The sequence below is a fragment of the Brassica rapa genome, chromosome A09 (assembly GCF_000309985.2).
Source record: "Brassica rapa cultivar Chiifu-401-42 chromosome A09, CAAS_Brap_v3.01, whole genome shotgun sequence".
Taxonomy (NCBI): domain Eukaryota; kingdom Viridiplantae; phylum Streptophyta; class Magnoliopsida; order Brassicales; family Brassicaceae; genus Brassica; species Brassica rapa.
Window position 1 is genome coordinate 16,945,662 of NC_024803.2, and position 24,738 is coordinate 16,970,399.

General features: G+C 30.1%; 2 protein-coding genes and 1 long non-coding RNA gene across 3 annotated transcripts; 1 reads left to right on the top strand and 2 right to left on the bottom strand.

The window, feature by feature from the left end:
• Positions 1-281: 281 nt before the first annotated feature.
• LOC103839784 lies at positions 282-3,161 on the bottom strand. Its single transcript, XM_009116271.3, has 2 exons — positions 1,222-3,161; positions 282-964 (listed from the first exon to the last, which is right to left on the bottom strand). The coding sequence occupies exons 1-2, from the start codon at positions 1,817-1,819 to the stop codon at positions 591-593; spliced, it is 972 nt and encodes a 323-aa protein (XP_009114519.2). The 5' UTR covers positions 1,820-3,161; the 3' UTR covers positions 282-590.
• Positions 3,162-7,264: 4,103 nt separating this feature from the next.
• LOC103839785 (putative L-type lectin-domain containing receptor kinase I.1) lies at positions 7,265-14,874 on the bottom strand. Its single transcript, XM_033280498.1, has one exon. The coding sequence runs from the start codon at positions 14,821-14,823 to the stop codon at positions 12,805-12,807; it is 2,019 nt and encodes a 672-aa protein (XP_033136389.1). The 5' UTR covers positions 14,824-14,874; the 3' UTR covers positions 7,265-12,804.
• A 4,912-nt stretch (positions 14,875-19,786) lies between these two features.
• On the top strand, positions 19,787-22,401 carry LOC117128355. Its single transcript, XR_004451658.1, has 2 exons — positions 19,787-19,873; positions 22,030-22,401. It is a non-coding gene; the product is annotated as an uncharacterized LOC117128355 (long non-coding RNA).
• Positions 22,402-24,738: the final 2,337 nt, after the last annotated feature.

The following is a 24,738-nucleotide window of genomic DNA, read 5'->3' on the forward strand; positions in this document are numbered from 1 at the left end:
TAGAAAATTCCAAGAATTTCCAAAAGATTGAGAAGATTTATATTTTCAATATCCTCAACAGTCAACACTTTACAATCTTTTGATAAAGTATAATGGTTTGACGCTAACTATTAATATTCGTTGTTTTATATTGTTTTATATATTTACTTCAAAGAAGTGATCACAGAGCCAAAAAAAAAGATCAACATATTTGAGATCATCCATGTTGACTTCAAATGTGATTATAGATTGAGATACATAATCACACATATTCACTTTACACAAAAAAAGAGCAAGTAAAATCAGAATGAATGTGGCACACGATTTTACATGTTTTATACCAATTTTTTTACATAATTAATTAATTAATAAAGAAAACACATTTTCTTACACTACCAAACGCAAATCTAAAGCCAAGACATATACATGCACATCTAAACTTCTAGACAATGATTACAACGTCGTCGAATGTTGCATATTAACTTGAACATTTTTTATTTGAGTAGATTATACAAACTAAAACCGGATGGAGTGTGGATGAAACAAAGCTTACCAAAAAGGAAAACAGTATGAAAATGCACTGTCGTTTTTGGTAGCTCCTTCCATTATTTTTACTCTTCCTCGCTCCGACGACGGAAAAGTTTGTAACGTCTTAAAGATTCCAACCTTTGCAATTTCATCTCATCGTTGAATTTTCTAATGAAAGCTTCGACTCGTGAGTTTAGCTCATCTCTTCCCATTGACAACTCCTTTTTCAAATTCACCCACGACGGAATTCTATCCATCAACTTCTTTCCCGACCCCGAGGACGATGAAGGAGGCCTCCTCGCTCGCGACGGGGATGGACACGACGATGTGGACATTCTTGAGCCGTTTCTTGAAATGACGTGGCCTTGAACCGTGTTAGATTTCGGTGGTTGTTTTTCGGCTTTGACTCTCTTCCACATCTCATCCATGGTCTCGCTCTCATCACCCGACTTGTCATCTGACATAATCCATTTACATCCATGCAGATAATTTTTTTGTAGTTTATTAAAGTTATTAATGGTTTTAAATAGAAATTCTACATCATTTTAACTATTTAAATTTTTGACTGCAAAATTAAATATTCTAATAATTTACCAAATTTAGTTTTTGTAAAATTATAAGTTAACAATTGGTACTTTTAACTAATCATGTTTTCCTAAACGAAAACCGTAAAGTAACAAGTGTAACATATAGTTAGGGACATATAATACATACCTTGTGGAAAAGTCTTTAAAGGGACAGGTGGACGTCGGGGTCCAGTAGGTTTCTCCGGCGCCTTTGACGGAAATTGAATTTCCGGAGATGAAACCGGTCTACGATTACTAGAAGATCCTCCACTCTCTGACTTCTCTGACTTCACCGGGAACTTTTTTACCTCATGAACCTTATTGTTGTATTGATCAAACGAAAAGTCGGATGATGAGTTATTCCAAGAACGGTCATGGTCATGGTTCTGGCTATGGTTATGGTTATGGTCATCATGTTCATAGTGATGATATGTATCATGATCGTGGTTATGCTCCGTGGCCGAAGAGTCAGATCCATGGCCGAAGAGAGAAGAGGAGGCTGCGAGAGCGAAGATGATTCCGTTGATGATGATGAAGAGGGGGTTTAAAGTAGGGAGAGAGAAATGAAATCCGGTGAAGGAGAAGTTCAACACCGATCGGAGCATCAGTGATATAGCTCCGACCAAACCTGAAGCGATGATCCATGCCCTTGATGTTAACATTATCTTTGTCTTTAATTCGCCTTCTCTCTTTTTGTGTGTGTTTTGGTCTCTGTTTCTTTGAATGAAAGCCTTTGTCGTACCCATTCAACCCTTTTTCGATTTATACACACAAAACCAAAAGCGATGTTTGCTCGGTTAAAGTTAGGTTAATCTAATTAAAATAAATATAAACTAACAATAAAATGATAAATAATGGATCAGTATATACAAACAGAGATGTTATGAAAATAAATCATGAACGTATAAAGCTATAAATATAACATAATTTATATTCTTACATAGGTAATAATTAACAAATGAATCATTTATTTTTGTTTTACAATTATTATTTTTATAAAAATGTATGGTTCATTAACATATTATTATTATTTTAATTATTTCATATTTTATATTGATCCAACTTGAAATTTGAAAAATTTATTAATTTATCGAATATTAGTTTATAAAATTTATACTATATATTATTAGAGCATCTATGGTGCTTCATTTTTTACCTTTTGCTTCATTTTTTGTTCCATTGGTGTTTCATTTTTTGAAGATACAGTTTTTTTAATTACATATTGATCCCTCAACTTTAACTTGTTCTTAGTTTTTACTTAAATAAACTGTAAGAGCTAATATTACCAACATACTTTTAAAGTTTTTATTATTATTTTTATTCAATCAATTTAAAATATTAAATATACTAGAAAAATGTTTTTTTTACTAATATTTAGATGAAACACAATTACATAAATAATATAAAAGTTGAAAGACTTAATAAACATCAATCTAAATAAAAAAAAAACTTAGCACATCATAAACTAACACTTAATAATCTGGTAAATCATTTCCATATCCACTAAGATTGTTAAAATATTGTCCAAATGAAGTGGCTGTTTCAGAATGCTGTTGAGCTTGTTATTGTTCACTCATTTCTACTAAAATTCGATTGTGCTCATATTGAATGTATGCACTAACGTTAGGATCTTATATGGAGTTCAAATCATGAAATAAAATTTTGTTCTCTTCTCTAAACTTTTTCAAAGCATAATTCTTGTTTTGAATCTCCAAATGTTGCTATATTTGTGCGCTTGTTTTCTCTAATTTCTCCAATAGTTTTTATTTCCTTTTTCCAAGGTGTTAATAACAAGTGATACCATTGGAGATGTGTACTAATAATATTATATGATAATTTTTATTTAATATTAATTAGCAATTGTGGTGAAATATTGTTAAAATAAAATATTTGGGTAAAATTAGTATACTAGCAAAAGTAAAAGATGTTTTTGATAAATAATGATAAAACAAAAAAAGAATATATTTGGAATATTCTTTTTTAACGAAAAAAATGAAGCAAACCATTGGAGAACATGCTTCAAAAAAAATTTGAATATCTTTATATTTTGAAAAAAAAATTTTTACCATTGAAGATGCTCTTATTTAAATTATTTGAATGATAAGAGCATCATTCATTATATAGAACCAAAAAGCGTTTGTAAGCATTTCCACTGCCAAATTCTAAATAGGTATCTAAACACTAAAAAAACAAAAAGGGGGGGGGGGGGGGGGGGGGGAGAGAACAAGAATGGTTTTCACTGAGAAACCCATAAAACCCTCCCTACCCACATCGCCATCTAAATATATTTATTTCGACATGTTCACAGCTAAGTAATTTAATTATGAGTTTAAATTAAATTTTTAATTATATTACTAAAATAATAATGTTTTGATTTTGAATTTTTTTTGAGATTCTGAGCGATAAAGTTTTTTTTATAACGCTGATTTATTAAAACATTACATATGAAAAAGATTACATAGACGATTTACAACCGACAATACTATCTGTCTTATGAAAATTTACGTCTAACTGCATCATCTGAACCGTCTTATGAAGATTAATTCATGATCAAATTTACTTGCATCATATGTATCATCTGAGCGATAAAATTACTCTAGTAACCTTTACTATGAAATCACATTTATATATATATTTTATAAATCATCTTTAAATCAGTCGACCTAGATAGTAACATTTTTTTTGACCTAGATGGAAAAAAAAAATAAAAAAATAAAAAATAAAAAATGTCGACATTAACTGATTGTTTGAAAAGGTCAAGACTCATTAATTGATTGTTTGAAAAGGTAAGACTCAAAATATTTAAATATACAGTTTGTCTTATCTCACTGCAGAAGATATATATTTGAATCTTATTTTATAATTATCTGTTGGATCGACGAGATAAGAGATAAGAGCATGTACATCAAAGGTACGTGAGAGGTTCATGGGGTAAGTTTGTCAAAAAAAAAAAATTAAAATAATTCTTTTTTCATGAACTTGGTCCTTCTAAATTCTTTGCAGCGAACTTTTTTGTGGTGAGTTCATCACTGTTTTGTGGACTCCACAACATATGGTGGTCCACAATTAATCTGATTTTTTTTTTTTAAATCAAACAAAAAAAAATGTTTTTAATAATAAAAACTTAGAAACTTGAACTTCAAATGGAACTTCAAATGGAGGTTCATTGATGTTCATGCTCTAAGAAGCTTAGCAATATCTTACTAAAGTTGGCTGAGAATTATTATTAGTGATGGCTAAGAATTATTACGTGTAATTGTGTATTTGGTCCCAAGCTAATAGAAATCTCTATCGTGATTACGTGAATATAAACTTTAAGAACTAAATGGAAGTTCCAATATATATTCATATCAAAGACTGTATGCATAGACTACTATCTGCACTTTTGAATATAAAATGAGAGTAATTAAATATCTTGTTGCATTTTTCCATGGTTTAACATATGAGCAAGGTAAGTTGGATGTTGACCTACAGATAGTTTGCTATCATGTTACGTACTAACTATAATACTATACGAGCTAGGTCAAGATTATGGCCTTTGAGAAACTTATTTTTTTTTGGAATATTGAAAAGCCAAAGGGCCAATGAAAGTTCACCATGCTTCTTAAAAGGATCTATTATTCTAATGTGTACATATGTAATATATGAATGCCTTAGTTAATAAGCGTATGAAGTCAAGTAAATATAGGGCCAATGAAGCCAAAGGGCCAATGAAGTCAAGCATTTGATACAGTCAACTGGAGATTCATTTTCAACTGCCTTCAGGGAATGGGGTTACCGCAAACTCTTATCCAGTGGATCCAAGTGTGTATCTCTACTCCTAGCTTTATGATTGGCTTCAACGGGACAGTTCAAGGCTACTTCAAAAGCAATAGAGGACTCAGGCAGGGAGATCCTTTATCGCCATACCTATTCGTCATCGCAATGAATTGTCTATCACTTATGCTAGATAAAGCTGCTGAAGAAGGTAAATTTGGCTATCACCATGCTTGTAAAGACACAAAACTAACGCACCTGTGCTTTGCCGACGACCTGCTTATCTTTTGCGACGGCTCTCTCCAGTCTGTTAAGAATGTGCTTGAAGTCCTAGAAGCTTTCAAGCAGGCATCAGGGCTAACGGTAAGCATTACCAAAACATGCTTCTTCACAAGCGGTGTCCACCAGGCTGAAATCGATCACATTGAAGAGGAGTGTGGGCTTTCTAGAGGGATGTTGCCGGTTCGCTACCTGGGCGTCCCTCTCTGCACAAGGAAACTGTCATTAGCTAACTGCGACCCCCTTATTCAACAGGTCAAGAACAAAATTAATAGCTGGACTGCAAAAACACTGTCTTTTGCAGGAAGGTTATTACTGATCAATACAGTGATAGCAGGAATAGCGAATTTCTGGTGCTCAACATTCACAATCCCTAAGAAGTGCATAGAAATCATAAATTCTCTGTGTGGGGCTTACCTTTGGAAAGGATCATCGGAAGGCTCTCACTCTGCAAGAGTATCTTGGGAAACGGTCACACTGTCAAAAGATGAAGGAGGGCTTGGGATCAGGAACTTGGTGTGGTGGAACAAAGCTTGCTCCGTCAAGCTGTTGTGGCTACTCTTCTTCAGAGCGGGTTCCATCTGGGTGGCCTGGTTCATTCAAAATGTTCTCTCAGGTGATTTGAGTAACCTGTGGACACTAAGAGAAAAGCAAACTCATTCCTCATCCACCAAAAAGATTCTAAGGGTAAGAGATTATGTCTATAATTGGATCAAAATTGTACCTGGCAGTGGAAAGAATTGTCGGTTCTGGTCAGATAATTGGAGTCCCTATGGCAACCTGCGACAATACTTTGGTTTGGCGCCTACTACTAGCCTCGGTATAAGAGCATCTGCCACCCTCCATGATCTCTTCCAGCAAGGTAGGTGGCTTCTTCCTCAACCTCGATCAGAAGCCCAACTCAACCTCCACATTCACCTCTCTACTATCACCCTCTCAGAAGTGAATGATGAATACACTTGGTCTCCCCTTGGCTCGCCGCTATCAACTTTCTCAACAGGTCAGGTTTATAATGAGATCAGACCCCATCAACAAAAGGTCCCTTGGCATGCTTCTATCTGGTCATCCAGAGGTATACCTAGACATAACTTTCTCGCCTGGCTCATTACTTTGAATCGCTGCCCCACGAAAGACAGGATGCAAAACTGGGGGATCCCAACAGACCCAGCTTGTATTCTATGTACTAGCGCTTCAGAATCAAGAAACCACATGTTTTTTGAATGTTCCTACTCGTGGAATCTATGGTCGGGTCTGGCAAGAAAAGCAAACTGGACGCCTTCTAGGAATTGGGATACTGGTCTGTGCAGCCTACAGGGATCCTCCCTCCCAAAATTCCATCGATTACTCATCCTCATCGCATGGAAAGCCTCCATATACCTCCTCTGGACTGAACGCAACAACCGTCTCCATCGGCAGCAGTTTCGGTCAACTGCGTCTCTCGAGAGGCAAGCCGACTTGCTCATCAGAAACCGCATCTCAGGCTTCCGAGACGAAAACCCCCGACTCTCCTCCACAATGCTCCAGCTTTGGTTTGATCGATGATCTTCTCTCGGTGTGACTCTCTGTTTTTCTCCGTCACTAACTACCTCTTCATTTTCGGTTCAATTGCAATTCGATTAGGGCTAGGCCCATAGATCCTTTTTGGTTACTATCTTTCTGTATTGGGTTCAAACCCAAAACAATTGCCTTAGAGGCCATTTAGTTTATAAAAGTAAAGCCCTTTCTCAAAAAAAAGTCAAGTAAATATAATACATTATTTACCCTCCTGACGTTGCATGACGTTGCTGTGTAACAATGTCTTGCTTTTGAGAAGAAAAAGAAACAATGTCTTGCCATGAACATACATTATAGACGATTATGTGTACATTGATGACTGCTAGACATATATTACATCTAGGTTAAGAAAACCAAGTTTGAAGAATTACTGGAGCTAGAACCGAACTAAAAACTAGTTTTAGACCGTGATATATACGCGAAGTTTATGCATACTGATAAACCAGCTAGCGGAACGAAATGAAAAGTGTAATCTATTTTATGTTAACCGATAGACCAAACCCAACCAAATGATATAACTTATGCATCATGCATATATACACTACATGAGCTTGTCTCGTCAATTAGGATTTGTGTTCTTTTTGCACAGTTTTTTTTTTTTGGCGCTAAAAGTTGGTTTCTTTTTCTTTTTCCACAGTTGACAAAAAAGTGTATATATATATATATATATATATATATATATATATAATTTAATTATGTAGTTTAGCGTGGAAAATTCATATCCAGACAGCTAATTTCTAAGAAAAAAAACAAAATCAAATGACGTGATGAAGTTTCGGGGGCTTTTACCTGTAGATTGGATTTGCATCACCCAAAGATTTCAATTTGTCACACACAAGACATCATGCTGCATGAGTCATAGTATCGACATAATCCATCAATTAATTCAAGTGGAAATGTATTTGCACCACACACACTTTGAGTTGACTTAGAAAATTATATCTTACATGTCAAAATATCATCTAGATATTTCTTATACTGCGAGTCTATTACGATACTCGTTTTTAGTAGTGTTCATTGTGCACATTTTTATGAACAATTCTATATATAATCTTGTGTTATTCATTGATAACTTCTAAATACTTGTTAGAATTCCATTTTATTTATTTATTTTCTAAAAACTTTTTTTTATAAAATTGAAGCATACGTTTTCAGATCAAATATATAAATACTTAAAATATAAGGGAGACTTATTACTTTTAATAGATTTGTAATTAAATAAACTATTTTTACATATATGCTCCTTCGAAATGAACAAATACATACTTTATTGGTCAAAAAAAACAAAAACTTATTTTGTATGAATAACGAAGTTCAGAGACTTTTTTTTGTTTAGTCCAGATTCTTTCACATTTATGGACTTGTTCATAATACGAGATTCTTGGTTCGGCGGCAACCCACTGGTGTGACACCCTCTCTTACCATAAAAATCTGATTTATTTACTACGTGTGGAAGAAATCTTAATCAAAGAAGACATGACCCAATTTAGGGTAAACAATGACCCTTAATATCCAAAAGCCAATACTTCACTTTGCTATGCCTAAGACTGGCTCAACAGAACTAACCGAGAAGACAATTCGAAATCGAATTGTTTCCCTCAATCATCATGGTAATCATATTCGCGATGGTCTCTTCCGCCCGGTGGTTTGAAATGAGGCCATCACGACAATCAGATCATCATCGAATATGGTTCTTCAATGCTTTGTTTTTGGTGTCAATAGTACTCTGTCTTTGGCTCAAATGCGGTAGTTCATTTTGTTCTTTTTCACTCATTATAAATCGCTTTATATTTTTCCGTAAATCTGGATCAAACCAACGGTCATATCAGGGTTAAACGTGAATCGGAAATATATCTGGGTTAAGTGAAAAAAACCGAGTTATTAGTAACATTTTACCAAAAAATTAATTATTAATTATTTTTCTTTTTAAAATAAATATAATAGAATTTCTGAAAATGAGCACCATTACAAATATTTTTTTTTTACAATTCTCATTGTACTCAATAGATCTCTATAACTCACGGCTATAAATCTATAAAGACAAATATCAAATTTTTTTAGGGAGAATGTGTGGAATATATCCAATTAAGGTCTAAATTAGCTTAATGCCCATAATTATGGATAATCCAAAGAGGAGTAACTTTTTGACACTGTGCGGACGATAATACTCTCATGCTTTATCGAAAACAAGTAACTTTAGATTTATCAGCTAAATATTTACATAGCAGGTAACAATCTACATACCAACTAACATATCAGCTAATAATTTCAGTATTATCTAACAATCTATGTATCAAACAAATGAACAAATCATATATCAGTTAATGAAACTATTAACAATTAATTAGTTATCTATCAAATAGCCCCAAATCTATTTGTAACAGCTAACACTTCATGTATCGATTAAAAATCCATTAAAATCTAAATAATAGCAGCTAAGTAATAAAATACCTACTAACAAATATATTATCTAAAAGTTGATTGTGAGTCGAAATTGGAAACATTGGAATTGGGGTGAGATAATAAGATTAACATTATGGGTGTCAAAAGAATCAGAATAAAAAAATAAAGATTTGTGTTGAATTAGAAGATGATTTGAAGAATCTATACGAGAGATAAAGAGATTAGAACACATAAAAGAGAAAAGAGAGAGAGATAGAGATAATGATATTATAGTCATAAAAAATATTAAAAAGAAACAAGGGTATATGACAAATTATATGGGTTTTTGGGTGCATTCTTACCAATTTCTCAATTTTTTATTTGATTTCCACTTGTATTTATTTAATAATTATTATTTTAATAAAAAGTATTGTTTAATTTAGTCAGCCAAAGACCATTTGGGACTACCCAAAATCTCTTGGAATTAGACATTTAGATGACTAAATCTGAAAATGCTTCAATTTAGCAAAAGCCGGGCGAATAAACCGAATCTAAAAATTCAAACCAAAATCGATTGTTAAAAATGATTGAAACCCGACATAAATACCAAATAAATCTTGTTTTACGGTATTTCGGGTTATCGGTTTTATCAGAACCAAACTTGAACCCAAATTGATATTCGAAAACCCTCAAAATTAAAAATCCTAAAAAGAATTTGTACCAAACCTGATCTCAATCCTTATTATGTATCCAAAAAATTCACTAAGATATCATTCACTATCTAAAATATTTATGTATAACATGAATAACTCAAATACTTGGTCTAATATATATTTTTTATTTGGTCAATATTAATGTTTTATGTTTTGAAAATTGTATTTTAAATTAAATTATGATTAAGTTTGCTTTTGAAGTTTAAACAATGTTGTTTTTCTTAAAGTTTAAATAGTGTTTCTTACATGTAGTTGTTAGCTTTAATTTGTTTATGTTTCATTATGTATAATTCTCGTTGGTATAAGGCTTTCGTATTTTATTCATTTATAGGTAGTAGTATAAATTTCTATTTTAAATAAATGTATTTGAAATTTTATTTTTTATTTTAAAAAATAATATATTATTTCATGATATATATTATTGATTAAGGTTTATAAATTTAGAGATAATTATTTTGACATAATTTATGTATCTTGAATGCATAACATAAAAATAAATGAGGTTTTAGATATGGTCAAATAACATCAAACTGTTAAAATGAAAATAAATAATAGAGATGAAAATTATATTGAAAAATGTAAACGATACAATATTTCATTTCTGTTTATATAAAATTATATATATAATAATTAGTAATTAAAAATTTATGATTTTATGGAAATCATATATTTACTTAAATATATTATTATTTTATTAAATTATATTATATTTTATACTGATCTAACTGAGAATTTATTAATTTGTGATGTTTATTAATTTATCGAATATTAATTTATAAAAGTTCTACCGTATATTATTATGTAAATTATTTGAATGGTAATATCAGTCATAAAGTATAGTTAGAAACCATAAGTTTATGTAGCACCAAGAGCATCTACACCACAAAATTCTATTCATGGTATCTTTTTTTTTTTTGTAACATTCTATTCATGGTATCTAAAAACTTAAAAGAAAAAAAAAGTTGGAGAGAGAACAAGAATCAGTTTTCATTGAGAAACCCATAAAAAGAAATCTTCCTACACCTATCATCGTCTAAGTATCTTTTTTCCACATGTTCATGCTTAAATAATTTTGATTTTTATGAGGTTTTGACTGATAAAGTTTTTCTAATAATCTCTAACTATGATATCATTAATGTTGATAAACGAGACAAACTAGAACTCAGCAGATAAATATTTCGAACTCCATTATTTCTCTTTTGGATTTACTAATGCAGTTTATTCATATACTAATTTATGTTTCATCGATTTCAGTAATTTGCATGTTAGATTTAAGGTTTTCTATGGTTAAGGATGAATTGTTCGATTGATAGAACTGTTGGGATCTATCATCTATAACAATTTTTACATTTTTTTTTTCAAATGCTTACTATTTACTTGTTTAATTTAATTCAAAATAGATATCTATTGAATGATCCAAAAGCTATGTGTATTTGATCCCTAAATAACACACTGCATTTCTGAAATTATAGAGCAACTAATATAGTTAATTTGAGCATATCAGTCACCTTTACAATTATTAGTCCAAAATAACAACACAAAAAACTCACAACGATCAGAAATTTCATCCTTTAACACATGCATTTCCATATCTATTTTGTATACATTTTAAAATAATCTTAAAATATGTAAAAATATTTTGATACAACTATTTGTTTGGTAAGTTCATTAATTTATGATATTATATATTTACGAAATTAAATATATTAATAATTTTAACTTTTAGGTCTCATGTTGTCTTTTTGGTCGGTCAAACCCCAAAATTTCACTTAAGCACAAGATAGAGATGCAAAAAAAAATCTGTATCGTATTAAATTTGCTTGTTATCAGGTGGTAATTTAAAGACAATAAGAGCAAGATATGTGTATCTTCGAGCACCGATTTTTATCACTAGAGACGACAACATTAAATATATTATTAATAGTAATCCAAAAATATCTAAAGATATATCTTTTTTAATGATGTGGATTTTTATTCTAAAAGTTGTATACATTTCTAAGAAGTTATCATTTCGTCTAAAGAGTGTATTTTTATTCTAAAAATTTCATAGATTTTAAAGAGGTTAACAAAATTGTGTAAAGATATGTCTATTCATTCAAATTTCATAGGTTTTAATGTTTTTTTCTTTCATTTTCGTATCTATTTTATATACATTTTAAAAGAATCTTAAAAATTATCTTTAAAATATCTGGGTAATTCATTTTGTTGGATGACTTGATTATTTTATAATATTATATATTTAAAAAATTAATTTATGATTTTTCAATTATATTTTATGGTTTATAATATCATGTATTGGTCTGATTTTTTCTGATTTGTTTTGTTGATTTGGGTTTCAGATAAAATTTTATGGTCTATTTAGATAAATTTATTTATTAATAGGTAAGTATTAACAAAATTTAAACCAAGAACAAATATTTTATATATGCGCATTTAAATTTATGCATGAGTTTGATATATGTGCTATTTATTAATTGAATTTCTAATTAGACTTAAATAGATAATGGTTGTTGGAAATTTAAGTGAATCTTTGAAACTGTTTAAGTAAACTATTACCATTGTCTAGTTGGACAACTGCAACTGATTAAATGAAACTTTGCAAATGTTGGTGATTGGGATCTTGTAGTGATGAATCGTTGCAATTTTTGGTCACGAACCATTGTACTCGTTTGTAATTGTAGTCTTTGGTGATAAGCTAGTACAACTTTGAGTGTTAATTCTTGCAACCATTAGCTAGTCGTTGCAATATTTGTTTATCAGCCATTGCAATTCTCAATTTTGTATATAGGTATCTGTGAGAAATGACAATCACAACTAAAATAACAACGTAGAAAACTAGAAGAAAAATTACGACAATACAAACAAATAGATTAGGAATGGAGAGTTTCATTGTTCATATTCACACGAACACTAAGTAGTTATTACAACATGATCCCTTATTCAATCAAACACACGACCTTATTGACAAAAACTATATGTAACTAGAAAATGAGATATGTATGAGGTAGGTACATCTTCCAACGAATATGAAGAAAGTTTGTCAGATCTCATCTTCCATCACCATATATGATTGTGTGAGAAATGAACATGGAATTATTGGCAGAGGAAGAAGAAACTGATGGTGATGAGGTCTCTGAAGTGGAAGTGATCGCCAAAGAATGTATCCTCGTCAACACCGGCGTAGAAACTCCAATTCCAGGAGTATCTGGAGAGAAATCAGGCAGTGTTTGGTGTCTGTTTATGAATTGCACCACGTGTTCCATTGTTGGTCTTGAATCTGGTACAATGCATGTACATAGCAACCCGAGTTTCAAAACAGTTTCGACTTCTCCAAGTGAGAATTTACCTCTCAATCTTGTATCCATAGCATCAACTAGAGAACCTTTTCTCCAACATTCACAAACCCACTTGACCAAATGTCGCTTCTCAACCGGCATCTCGGGATCAAATGGTCTCCTCCCACATGCTACTTCAAGCATGAAAGCCCCAAATGCGTACACATCGGTCCAAGTGGAAGGTCCTGTTGATGTCAGCTCGAGGGCCATGTAACCTATGGTTCCAACAGCTGCCGTTGCAGAGAGGTTGTCATCAAACCTAGCCATCCCAAAATCTCCTAAAAACCCTTGTAAATTTCCATTTAACATGACATTAGAAGCTTTGATATCTCGGTGTAAAACAACTTGACTAGCTCCTGTATGCAAGTAACAGAGCGCAGCTGCAATATCTCTCAAAATCGCGAGTCTTTGAGACCACGAGAGAGGTGGTTTATCATCTTGAAACAAGTATTGATCAACGCTACCCCCTTCCATGTACTTGGAGACCAGCAATAACTCGCCTTTTCGCCTGCAATACCCAAGAAGAGGAACCAAGTTCTTGTGCTGTAAACTTCCCATTGTCACAACTTCAGCAACAAACTGCTTCATCCCTTGCTCTGCGCCGTGTGATAGTCTCTTCACCGCTATATCTCCTCCAAGAGGCATAGTTCCTTTATAGACTTCTCCAAAACCGCCTTTCCCAAGACGACCATCTTTGCTAAACCCTCCTGTTGCTTTATACAAGCTTTTGTAGGAATATCGAAGTGGACCGTACGGCTTTTCCCATGGCTCTTTCACTTCAGCGTACTTCCTTATCCTGTACTCACACACACCTCCAAGAACAGCCATCACTATGAGTGCAAGTATAACCATTAGAATAATAAGCGGAGGAGATGTTTTCTTAGGTATCATCTTGGGATGAGGGACCGTGGGAAGTTTTGAGACGTCAAGGCTCTTTAATGAATTGCTACTTGTGCTGAAACTCCACCCTAAGATGTACTGATAACTCACCAATGTTCCAGTTGATGCAGAAAATCCGACAAAAGCTTTTCGAGCTGGGAAGATTGATGTGAGATTGATGTTTCTTGATAAAACAGGCTTACTTGGCTTCTCATCTATTATTAAAGGAGCTAATGTAACGTTGAGTAGAGTGCCTTCATAATCAATCCACACATGTATAGGATCTCCACTCAAGAGCGTCAAGCTTTTGTTCGTCCCTTCTCTGTCCGAGTAATAAGAAGCTGAAGCCGAGACAACGGAATGGAGACTGTTTTCGTCTATACCGACATGGTTATTGTCCATGTCGTCAAACTCTGCCGTTTTGACGGTGTCGAGCTCGACAGCTAAAATTTGATATCCGTTACTTGACATGTTTAAGAGTCCTAAGTATTGAGTTGGGTCTGCTTGAGTGAGATCCATAGAAGAAGATAGAACAAAGGCAGTCCCATGCCCACCATCACCAGCTCCTGGTTTAGGGACCAGAGCGCAAACGAAATGAGTCGAGAAAGAGAGAGGTTGATCAGAACCGAAATCGAATGGACGGTTAAAGAAAGCATGACCCATTTGAAGAGTCGTGTCATCGGTTAGCTGCAAAAGTCCATCTGTGTTATGGATTCTTGCAACGCCGTCAAGCCCATAAATGTTATGAAAATTATATTTAGGCTTAAATGTCATGGAGATTAAGTAGCTCTGATGGTTAAATTCGCCTGTTGACACTCCATAAATCCGGGTTCGATCCCTCTTTGACCCCATTTCTTATTTAAATTTTTTCTTAAGTTATATATTGAACCCCCTTAAAACTAATGCTGGGTCCGCCACTGCGTCAAGGTGAATATAGCCTTTGTCTTGGTTAAAGCCATTGTAGACGAAACTTATGCCTTGTTGACTTGAAAAGCGAATCAGATTAAGAAAGAAGATTATAGAGAGAAGAAGATGTAATCTTTGAGCCATTGGTAACTTACAAGAGATAACGCCTTGTTTGGTTTTTGAGTTTTTAAACTAACACGTTCAACTTATATATAAGGGAATGATTTTTTGGACGTTCCAACTTTTGGAAAACTTAAATATTACCCCTAATAACCATTCCGGGGAGTTGACTTTAGAATTGTTTTAGATATAACCGTGATAGTTAGTTACTCCATAAATAATAGTCTAAAAAATCTACTAAACTCATTATCAAGAAAATTCTTTGGTCTACTCTCGTTTTAACAATATATTAGAGTAAAATTCTACTAAACTCAATATTAGATAAGTGGGAGTCTCTCTCAATGCCTCTCACCATTAAACAACTAATAAAAAGAGTATTAGGAAGAGAGATAGTATAGAAATTGAAGATAGAGTAGAGAAGTAGCTCTCCTGCCATAAACCTCAACTTGATCCGATTTGTTTGGGTGAAATTGAAGTAGAACTTGACAAACCTTTTCCCAAAGTAAATTGACTTAGATGACAAACAAGATAATATTTTTTTGTGGATGCTGAGTATACATAGATATTGGATTTCAAGTATATGTGGCAGATATGGACATTTGCCACACAAGGAGAAAATATGTCTACTTCCAACTGTCCAATTGAATGTGGAAACATATTCCACAAATGAAGATTTATCCCCTGAAGAACTGCATGCTGAAAAGAAAAACATTTATATGTTGTATGTTTTTTTTTTTTGAAAGCAAACACCAGGGGCGGATCCGTTTAGAAAATAGGATATCTGGGATGCCCGGATCCGAATCCGGATAGTAAAATCTTGGATCCGTCCAAACCGAATCTGGATATCTTAATTTTTAAGTTCGGATATCCAGATCTGGATCCGTATTTTTAAAACACATTAAATTTTTAAGTTTCATTATATATTTGATATATTAATATTTATACATGGATTAATCTTATAATATGATATTTTAGTTTTTACAATAGTATAGACATATATAAATATATTTATAAATATTTCATTTATGTATTATATTAAAAAATTATATTTTTAAAAAAATATTATTTTAATTATTTTTACGGATCCGGATATCCACGGGTAATAGAATATCGAAACGAATATCCGAAATCCGGATATCCGAAAACCACGAATCCGAATCCTGATTAAATTCACGGATCCAACGGATCCTGATCCGGGTACCCTGAATTTTTCGGATATCCGGATCCGTTCCACGCCCAGCTGCGTCTGCCTTTAATTAGCATTCCCTTAGAATTCTGTTTTTTTATTATATCAGAGGCGAGCGCGCCGACAAGGTACATATGTTATAAATATATCAAGCTAAAGTGTTACAATGTTTTTGACGCTTGTGAGCAGATTAAAGCAAGAATGGAGCATGTTGTCTCTAAGCTTAGTTGCAAATCTTTTGGTGAGGTAAGTCTAGAAAATTATTGTATCTATAACCGAACTAAAAACTAGTTTTAGACCCGTGATATCTACCTGCTAATTTCATGCATACAGTACTGATAAATAGACCTAGCCCAACGAAATGAAAATGGTAATCTATTTTGTGTAAACCGATTGACCAAACCGAACCAAATGATATAACTTATGCATCATGCATGTATGCACTGCATGAGTAATATACATACATGCATGATATAACTTATCGTCAACTAGGATTTGTGTTCTTTTTCCACAGTTGACAAAAAGTATATATAATATATATAACAATATTATGTAGTTAGCGTGAAAAAATTCTATCCAGACAGCTAATTTTCTATATATAAAAAAATCAACTGATGTGATGAAGTTTCGTGAGCTTTTACCTGTAGATTGGATTTGCATCACCTAAAGATTTCAATCTCAGTTACAAAAAAAAATTCAATCTGTCACAAACACAACATCGATCATGCATGAGTCATATATCGACATAATCCATCAATTAGTTCAATTGCCTGGATACGAATTATACGACGTTGACTAGTAAAACCAAGTCGAGTGGGGAATGTATTTGCATCACAATACACTTTGAATTAATTTCTTTTGAATGATACATACAATACACTTTGAATTGACTTATAAAGTTTTATCTTGCACATCAAAATATCTTCTAGATATTCCATTACCGACTGTGAGTCTATCACATATGCTTAATACACAATTCACTTATATACTACTAGATAATGTCTGGCACCTTGGAAAATAATATTATACCCGGCAAATTTTAATTTTAGTGCTAATTTTTGTTTTATTACAAATTATTAAATTAGATATATATTTTAGATTATAATTAAAGTTATCCAACTTCAGTATCTAACAATAGATGTATTAAATTTTGTATCTGGTTTCATCTTTTTAGTTAGGTGTGTTTGTTTTTGGATCAAACTTATAAGAAAATGTTTTTGGATCAAATTCTTCTCTTTATTAATTACCAAATTACCATGAGGTAATTTGAATTTGAAATTAATGTTTTTGTAGTTATAGATTAAAAACACTGAAAACATTAGAAACAATATCACAACTTCTAAAACATCAAAAAAAAAACAATAATAACCAATAAATATCATACTTTATTAAATTTGGATTTTAGAAACTGCGGAACAGAAAATAATAATAAGAAATTTACAAAATATTACCTTTGTATTCTAGCAAACAAAAAAAAAAGAGTAAACATAAAAGAGAAATTGACAAATATAGCCATGAAGAAAAAATAATTAGGCAAATGACCATAGCAACTAAATGGCTAGGATACACAAACACAATATATATTATGTATTAATTGCAATTATACCCTTTTGTATAAGCATATGTAGTGATTTTGTTTTTTCTTTATTTTCTTTTTATTTTGTTATAAAATGTGGTCCCCTCTAATCTTATTTATCTTCTAGTTTCTTTAAAAACAATTATTCAAATTTATAAAATACTCACAAAAATATAGATTTTTTTCTATCTATATTTTTTTTTAAAATTTTTTTTAAACAAATATATATTTTGTAGCATTTGATATATCATGTTAGAGTAAGAAAATCGCGTTATAAATTCTATAATATATTGTAATTCTTATAATATAGTCTAATTTTTACTTCAAATGATACCTCATATTTAAATATATATATATGTGTAGATTAAGTAATTCGATATGAATTTATTTATCTAGAGTTTTAATTCAATCAAAACTCTAGATCTTCTCTCATATTTTTTATATTTTCTTTTCGTTCTCTCCTCGACAACCAATATGTAATTGGTTATAATATATTGTAAATACTATATACTATTCTATTTTAATGATACAGTATATTTTGTTAGAATACATTTTTTTATTTACAATACCATCATCACCCTTCTTTCTCGGCCTCTTCCATGGTAAATTGTAATACGTTTTGGTCCTTATTGTATTTTGTGGGTCATGTGTTTTTCTTTTGTTTGGGTTGTCTAGTGCAGTTGATAATTATACTATTTTATTTTACGAAGATAGTAGTCATTTTCCTTTTCTTTCCATCATTTCTCCACCTTCTTCTTCTCTTCATTCCTTCTTATTCTCCTCATTTTTCTTGTCCTTCTTTTTTTTCCTCTTCCCTTCATCATCCTTCCCTCCCTCTTTTTCTTTATTTGGGTTGACTAGGGCAGTTGATAATAAGTAATTGTAATATGTTTTCGCTTTATGTAATCCATGGGTTGGGTGTTTTCATTTTTTTTTGGTTGACTAATGCAGTTAGTTAGACAATTATGTTTACTAATATACTATTTGTATAAATGGATTAATCTAAACTATTTGTCAAACATATATAGTGTAGTATAGTTTTATGCTTCATATTACAGTTATTATCCTCAGGTGTCAACTCTCCAATTGCTCGAATATATCTTTTACGCGGCGACTAAAGTTGGCTCGGTGGGTAAAGAGAAATTCTAAAGCAAAACAGTGAAAGACGGAATTATAACAAAAATATGTGAATATATTATTACATACTACATATCAAACAAATATAGTATAGTAAAATTTAGACATCGCATTTTCCAAACCTTCACGCGCTAGAAAGGAAAAAGTGGTCTGTTTTCATGTCAAATTGTCACATCAAACCTCATAATTTATTTATGTGGTTATTTGCCTAATATTTTTTTCAATATGGTTATCTACCAATTCACAATATAAAAATGCATCATTAGATTTAAAGAAATTTGTTATTTTCTTTGCAAACTAGATCATAACATACATGTTAAACATATATTACTAAATAGTAAAAATTTAAGTTACAAAATATAAAATATAAAATTAAACACTCAATAAATCATATGTTCTGTTAGAAAATTTTACGTCCCCATCATTTTTTTATTTTTTCACGTATTTTAAAACTTCAACACCTTAATATTGTAATAATTTCTAAGATAGAGTTATAATAATAATTACTTTTTGTGAGCCAAAAATAATAATATTACAAAAATTATTTATTTAATTAATTATCCAACTTATCATGACAAATATATATTTAAAAAATTCAAATAATATTATTATTGAAGTAATAACTCATCCCAAAATTAAGGAGAACATTACAAATCAGAAAATTCACTTCACAAATAATAGAATAGATATATGAGAAATTTTCATGTTTACCACTTTCTTAGTACTATTATTCACGTTTACCTCCACAAAAGAGACATTTTCAAAAATATTTTCTTCATTAAGTAGCAAAAGACTCTTATACCATTGTTCTTTATATATATAATAAATAATTATTTAAATTTAAAAAAATAAAAATCATCATGAATAAATCATACAGACTCTCACCATCTCCTTAAACGAAAATCATTCACCTACACTCAGATCTACATCCTCCACTCCCCAAATATAGAGATTAGTTTTATCTTCTCCGATTTCAGGTATATATCATACAAACTACCGCTGATCTACATATTTATATCAAATATATCAATATCGTATGTAACAAAGAAAAAACACCTAAAATCATCACAAAAACTCGATTATAATATTAAAACCAACTACAAACCTTGTATATAAGTGTTATTGAGTCACTATGTTGCTTAATTGATTTGCTTTAGCCGTACATCTTCCATTGTTCGGTCTCTATGTCTGGAGTTGCGGGGAGAAACAAAGAGGAGGTTGAGGACGATACAGATAACCTCTGTTTAGAATTAGACGAACACTTTTTTCTCTGTTCACAAAATATTTGCTTGTTTCCCGGAAAAAAAAAAAACAGAACCTAATGGACTAATGACGAAAACATTAATAATTCTGTGGCCCAAATTAAGATTTGTTTTTCTCATGAATTACTATGGCCCAACTTACAATGGCTACTTAATTCAAAGTTTTTGAATGATTGTAATTATTTTTTCTGTGATTTTTATTAAGTTGTTATACGAATATATATGTACATGTTAATTATTTATATCTATACTATTATTTGAGAAGTGAATTTGCTGATTTGTCATCTTCTCCATAATTTTAGTTAATTTTTTTTATTTTCATGTTTTTATTAGGTTTATCTAAATCATTTATTTATTATTATTTTTTAACTGATTCACTAATTTATTAATTTAACTGAATAAGACATAAACTAATAAGTATTCATAAAAGATTATGCCCGCATGTGCAGGCAAAACACCTAGTTCCAAATTTTTACAAAGTACAAATAAATTCATATACACATCCAACGAACTGAATAATCTAAACAATAAATTATAACATATAAACAATAAGAATGTTTATATGTAGACATGCCAAATTTAAACAAATATGTAATATGTAATTTTTATATATCTATAAAATTTAAATGTTGAAAATATTTCATTTATAAAATAAAAAGACACATATAAATATAACTCCAATTATTTATAGAAGTGAGATTTTTTATATGATACAACTTTTCGTCATAAATCTGACTGTTATTACAATTTGTTTTTGAATAAAATCGTATGAAGTTTCTTATTTCTATAGATTCCAATTTTTTTTACTTATCAAAGACATGCGCGGTTGCGCGAGTCAACCTCAAATCGGGTTTGGTAAATAAAATTACCAAAAATCTGTATTTATTTTTGAATATTTTTTGTTATTTTTCAATTTTTTTTATGTTACTGTCTAAATAATGTTTTTTTTTTTAAAACGATAAAATTCTAACTTTACATCTAATTTTAATCACAATATTTATAGTATAATTTAATAAAGCACATACACTTATACTTAATACTCTAATATTTTACATTTTAAAGTATTAATTTACCAAGTCAAATCAATAAAAGTACAATAAAAAAAAAGATACAACTGCTTAGTTTATAAATGGACGCTAAACAAACTGAACAAGATACACCAATGTCAAAACTCAATAACCTATGAATCAGTAACATGAATATTTATACAAGTGAAAAATATATACTTATGAAGAACAAACACCCGCGTAGACGCGCGGATCAAAAGCTAGTTAGCGTTATTAGCGATTTCACGTTCAAAAGATGAGGTTCATAGGGTTGGTTAGTGTTTACTTAGGTAATTGTTAGTATATAAATAAAAAATCTGTAAGGAAAAGGATATAAAATTATGTTTTAAAAAACTTACAATTTATACGAACAATAGATTAATAATTTTTAACCCAATATAAACTATTATTTAAAAAATTAATAACTCTAGAAATTTATAAAATTATATAGTTACGAAATTATTTGTTTTTAGAGTTTTTACTGGACTTTGCTAAATATGAGTTGTGGTGGACAAAAACAATAATCAGTTGACCAAAACTAGAATCTGGTATAGTTTATGGTCCAATTCGAATGATTCTCATTACTATCAATACACTATCAATATACTAACCACTATGAACAACCTATTTGAAGCTCTCAATGCAACAAAGTTTTCATTTTTACTCTTCATGTCACATTACTTATGCACACAATCACATCTCTTTCATTCTCTCTTCAAATTCATCCAAAAAAACTTCCAAGATTTTGATTCCAAACTTTTTAAGGTTTATAGAGACATTGAAGCTAATTATTCGTGGTCATTAACGACTTGGTAGCTTTTGTAGTGAAGTTCTGGGTGCTTGGAAAAGCTAAGAAAGTTGTCTCACAGGTTCAAGGTATGAAATCATTTTTTTCTCATATCTGTTCGCGAAGAGTTTCAGAAGACTTTGCTAGATGTGTTCTCCGTCAAGAAGACTTCCGTAGAAATCTTCTAATTTTCCTTTTATTAAGAAAAAACCAAAAAATCTCAGAAAAGACTACTCGAAAAGTCTTCTCAGATAAACATGTTAGTTTTGCAATTGACCGATGTTTGTCAGAAATTTGACTTCTTATAGAAGACTTCTCGAAAAATTTTCTTGGAGAAAACTTCTATAGAAGTCTTCTGAAAAAAATTGACCAAAACTTACAAAATTAATATGAAAAACACTGAAATCACATTAAAATAAAAATTTGAAAACAGCTGCAGATTTCACAGGAAAAAGGTGTAAGAGGAGGGAAATTTTGTCATTTACCATTTTATTTAACCTAATTCTAAAAATATTGTCCAAAATGGACAATGTGACAGTCAAACCCTGGTTGGGCAGGCTACTTAAGCTCATCAAAGGCTACTACACCATGCTTCCAAGATGATACTTAAACTGATTTAATATATAATCATATATTTATATAAAAACCCTAAAATAACTCCCCGATTAATCTCAGTAGAATCCCTATTAATTGATTACGCACTAAGTCCTATCCGGCTGCACGCATAACGCCTAGCGTAGTTTCGAATAAGGACAAAAACTAATCAATCATATGCACATGTCAGATACTCAATATTCTGACATTTTAATCAACTAACAATTATACTAGTAGACAATAACTCTATTTACTTTTAATAACTAAAATCTTAATAATAACAAACTAAATATTCAATTCCTTAAACATTTTGCGTGATATACCAAATTTTCTTTTCCTTGTCATGTTAAATATCATTATAAATTTTACAACTAGGTGTTTCATCTCCACATGCAGGCAAAAACATTTTATAGTATTTATTAATACATACATTATTAATTAAAAATTATCATGCTAAATTATTGTTTATGATTTTATTTGAAAATTTATATGTATTATAGTAATTTAAAAATTCTTTGTATAATATATTCATTATTAATAAAAATATCTTTGAAATTATTCAATCTTTGTTTCTTTTTTTTTTTTTTACAACCATTCAATCTTTGTTTCATTATAAAAAAAAATTAAGATTTTTTACTTGATTAATATTTAGTTATGTGCTTTTCTGTTTCTTAATTTTTTTTGTTGAAAATTTAATTTTCGGATAAGAACACAATATATAAGAAGTATCTTTTCATTTTAAATACATTTGTAGTTTGTAGATAAAATTTTATATATTAATTTTTAATCACTTATCTAATCATTTAATTTTTAATTTATTTTTATTTTTGGATTAATTTTATTGTATTAATTTATAATCAATAATATAATCTGATAAATAAAACTATTTTTTCATCAAGAGTAACAATGACTTTAGTCGTTTTAACTTTTAACGTGAGAGCTCATAAACGAAAAATAATTTTCAAATAATAGTATATATAATAATAATTGAATATAACTATAAATACAAAACTTCTCCATTGAACTTTAGCATCAACTGAAAAGTCTCAGAAACAATGTGTCCTCCTAAAGGAATTACTTTTGAAAGTACTCTTGGTCCATGAATAATAAGCAACTTTAATGAATTTAAGTAAAGCCAAAACCTATATTTAATTAAAATTATCTTATTAACTATGCTTACAATTTTACATGTTAAGGGTTTCATATGAAATATAAACAGTTAAGATATTGAAAATAAAGTTTATAATTTAATAAAAATCCCACATTCATCATGTGAACACTATAGCAAATTATGAATTGAAACACCAATCAATAAATATTTAGTTAAATTAGTTATGATAAAAATATTTATAATCTATTTTTTTATATTTTAATAGATTACGTGAATATTATTTTGTATTTCGTTTATATTGTTTACAAAATATCTAACAGCACCCTTAAACTACAAGTTAACATCAATTATACTATATCTACTAGCTTAAGACCCGCGCAATTGCGCGGGATGAATATTATATATAAAAATAATTTTTATCTATTATTATTTATTTTTATTCATTTACGTATTATGTATATAATTAAATTTGAGTAAACACATAAATAGATAAAATACATCTTGTTTATTTAGGATATAGTTTTAGTAAATAAATCAAAAAAATTATTTTATTTATTTTATATGGTATATAACTAAATTTCAATGACATTGACATAGATATATAGTATATTTTAATATAAATATTTATTATTGAGAATTCATACTCATGTGATAAACACAAAAGTTTTAATGTGCGATTTTTTAAATACAAATTTAAAAATTAAAATATTAAGTTTACAATACATTTCCAATACAAATTTCAAAATTATCATATTTAAGTATTTTTCTATGTTATCTACTTTAATTTTAAACTATATTAATATATAATATGAATGTCTAATAAATGAGACTTCATATTTATACGATTTATGATCATTTGTATCTTGTTATTACCAAAACAAAAGTTAAGCCATTGATCACAAAATTTTAGTGTGAGACATTTAACGTTTTTAGTAATTTATAGTCGTTTTAAAAATTCAAAATATAGCATATAAGAAAAAATTAATTTTGTTTATTATATGGTTAATGTGGTTGTTTAATATCTTTTAATAATATAAATTTA

Coding starts and splice junctions, on each gene's coding strand:
- LOC103839784 (XM_009116271.3), bottom strand. CDS start 1,819: ATGGGTACGACAAAGGCTTTCATTCAAAGAAACAGAGACCAAAACACA. Junction 965..1,221: donor TTTAAAGACTTTTCCACAAG/GTATGTATTATA, acceptor GGATTATGTCAG/ATGACAAGTCGGGTGATGAG.
- LOC103839785 (XM_033280498.1), bottom strand. CDS start 14,823: ATGGGGTCAAAGAGGGATCGAACCCGGATTTATGGAGTGTCAACAGGC.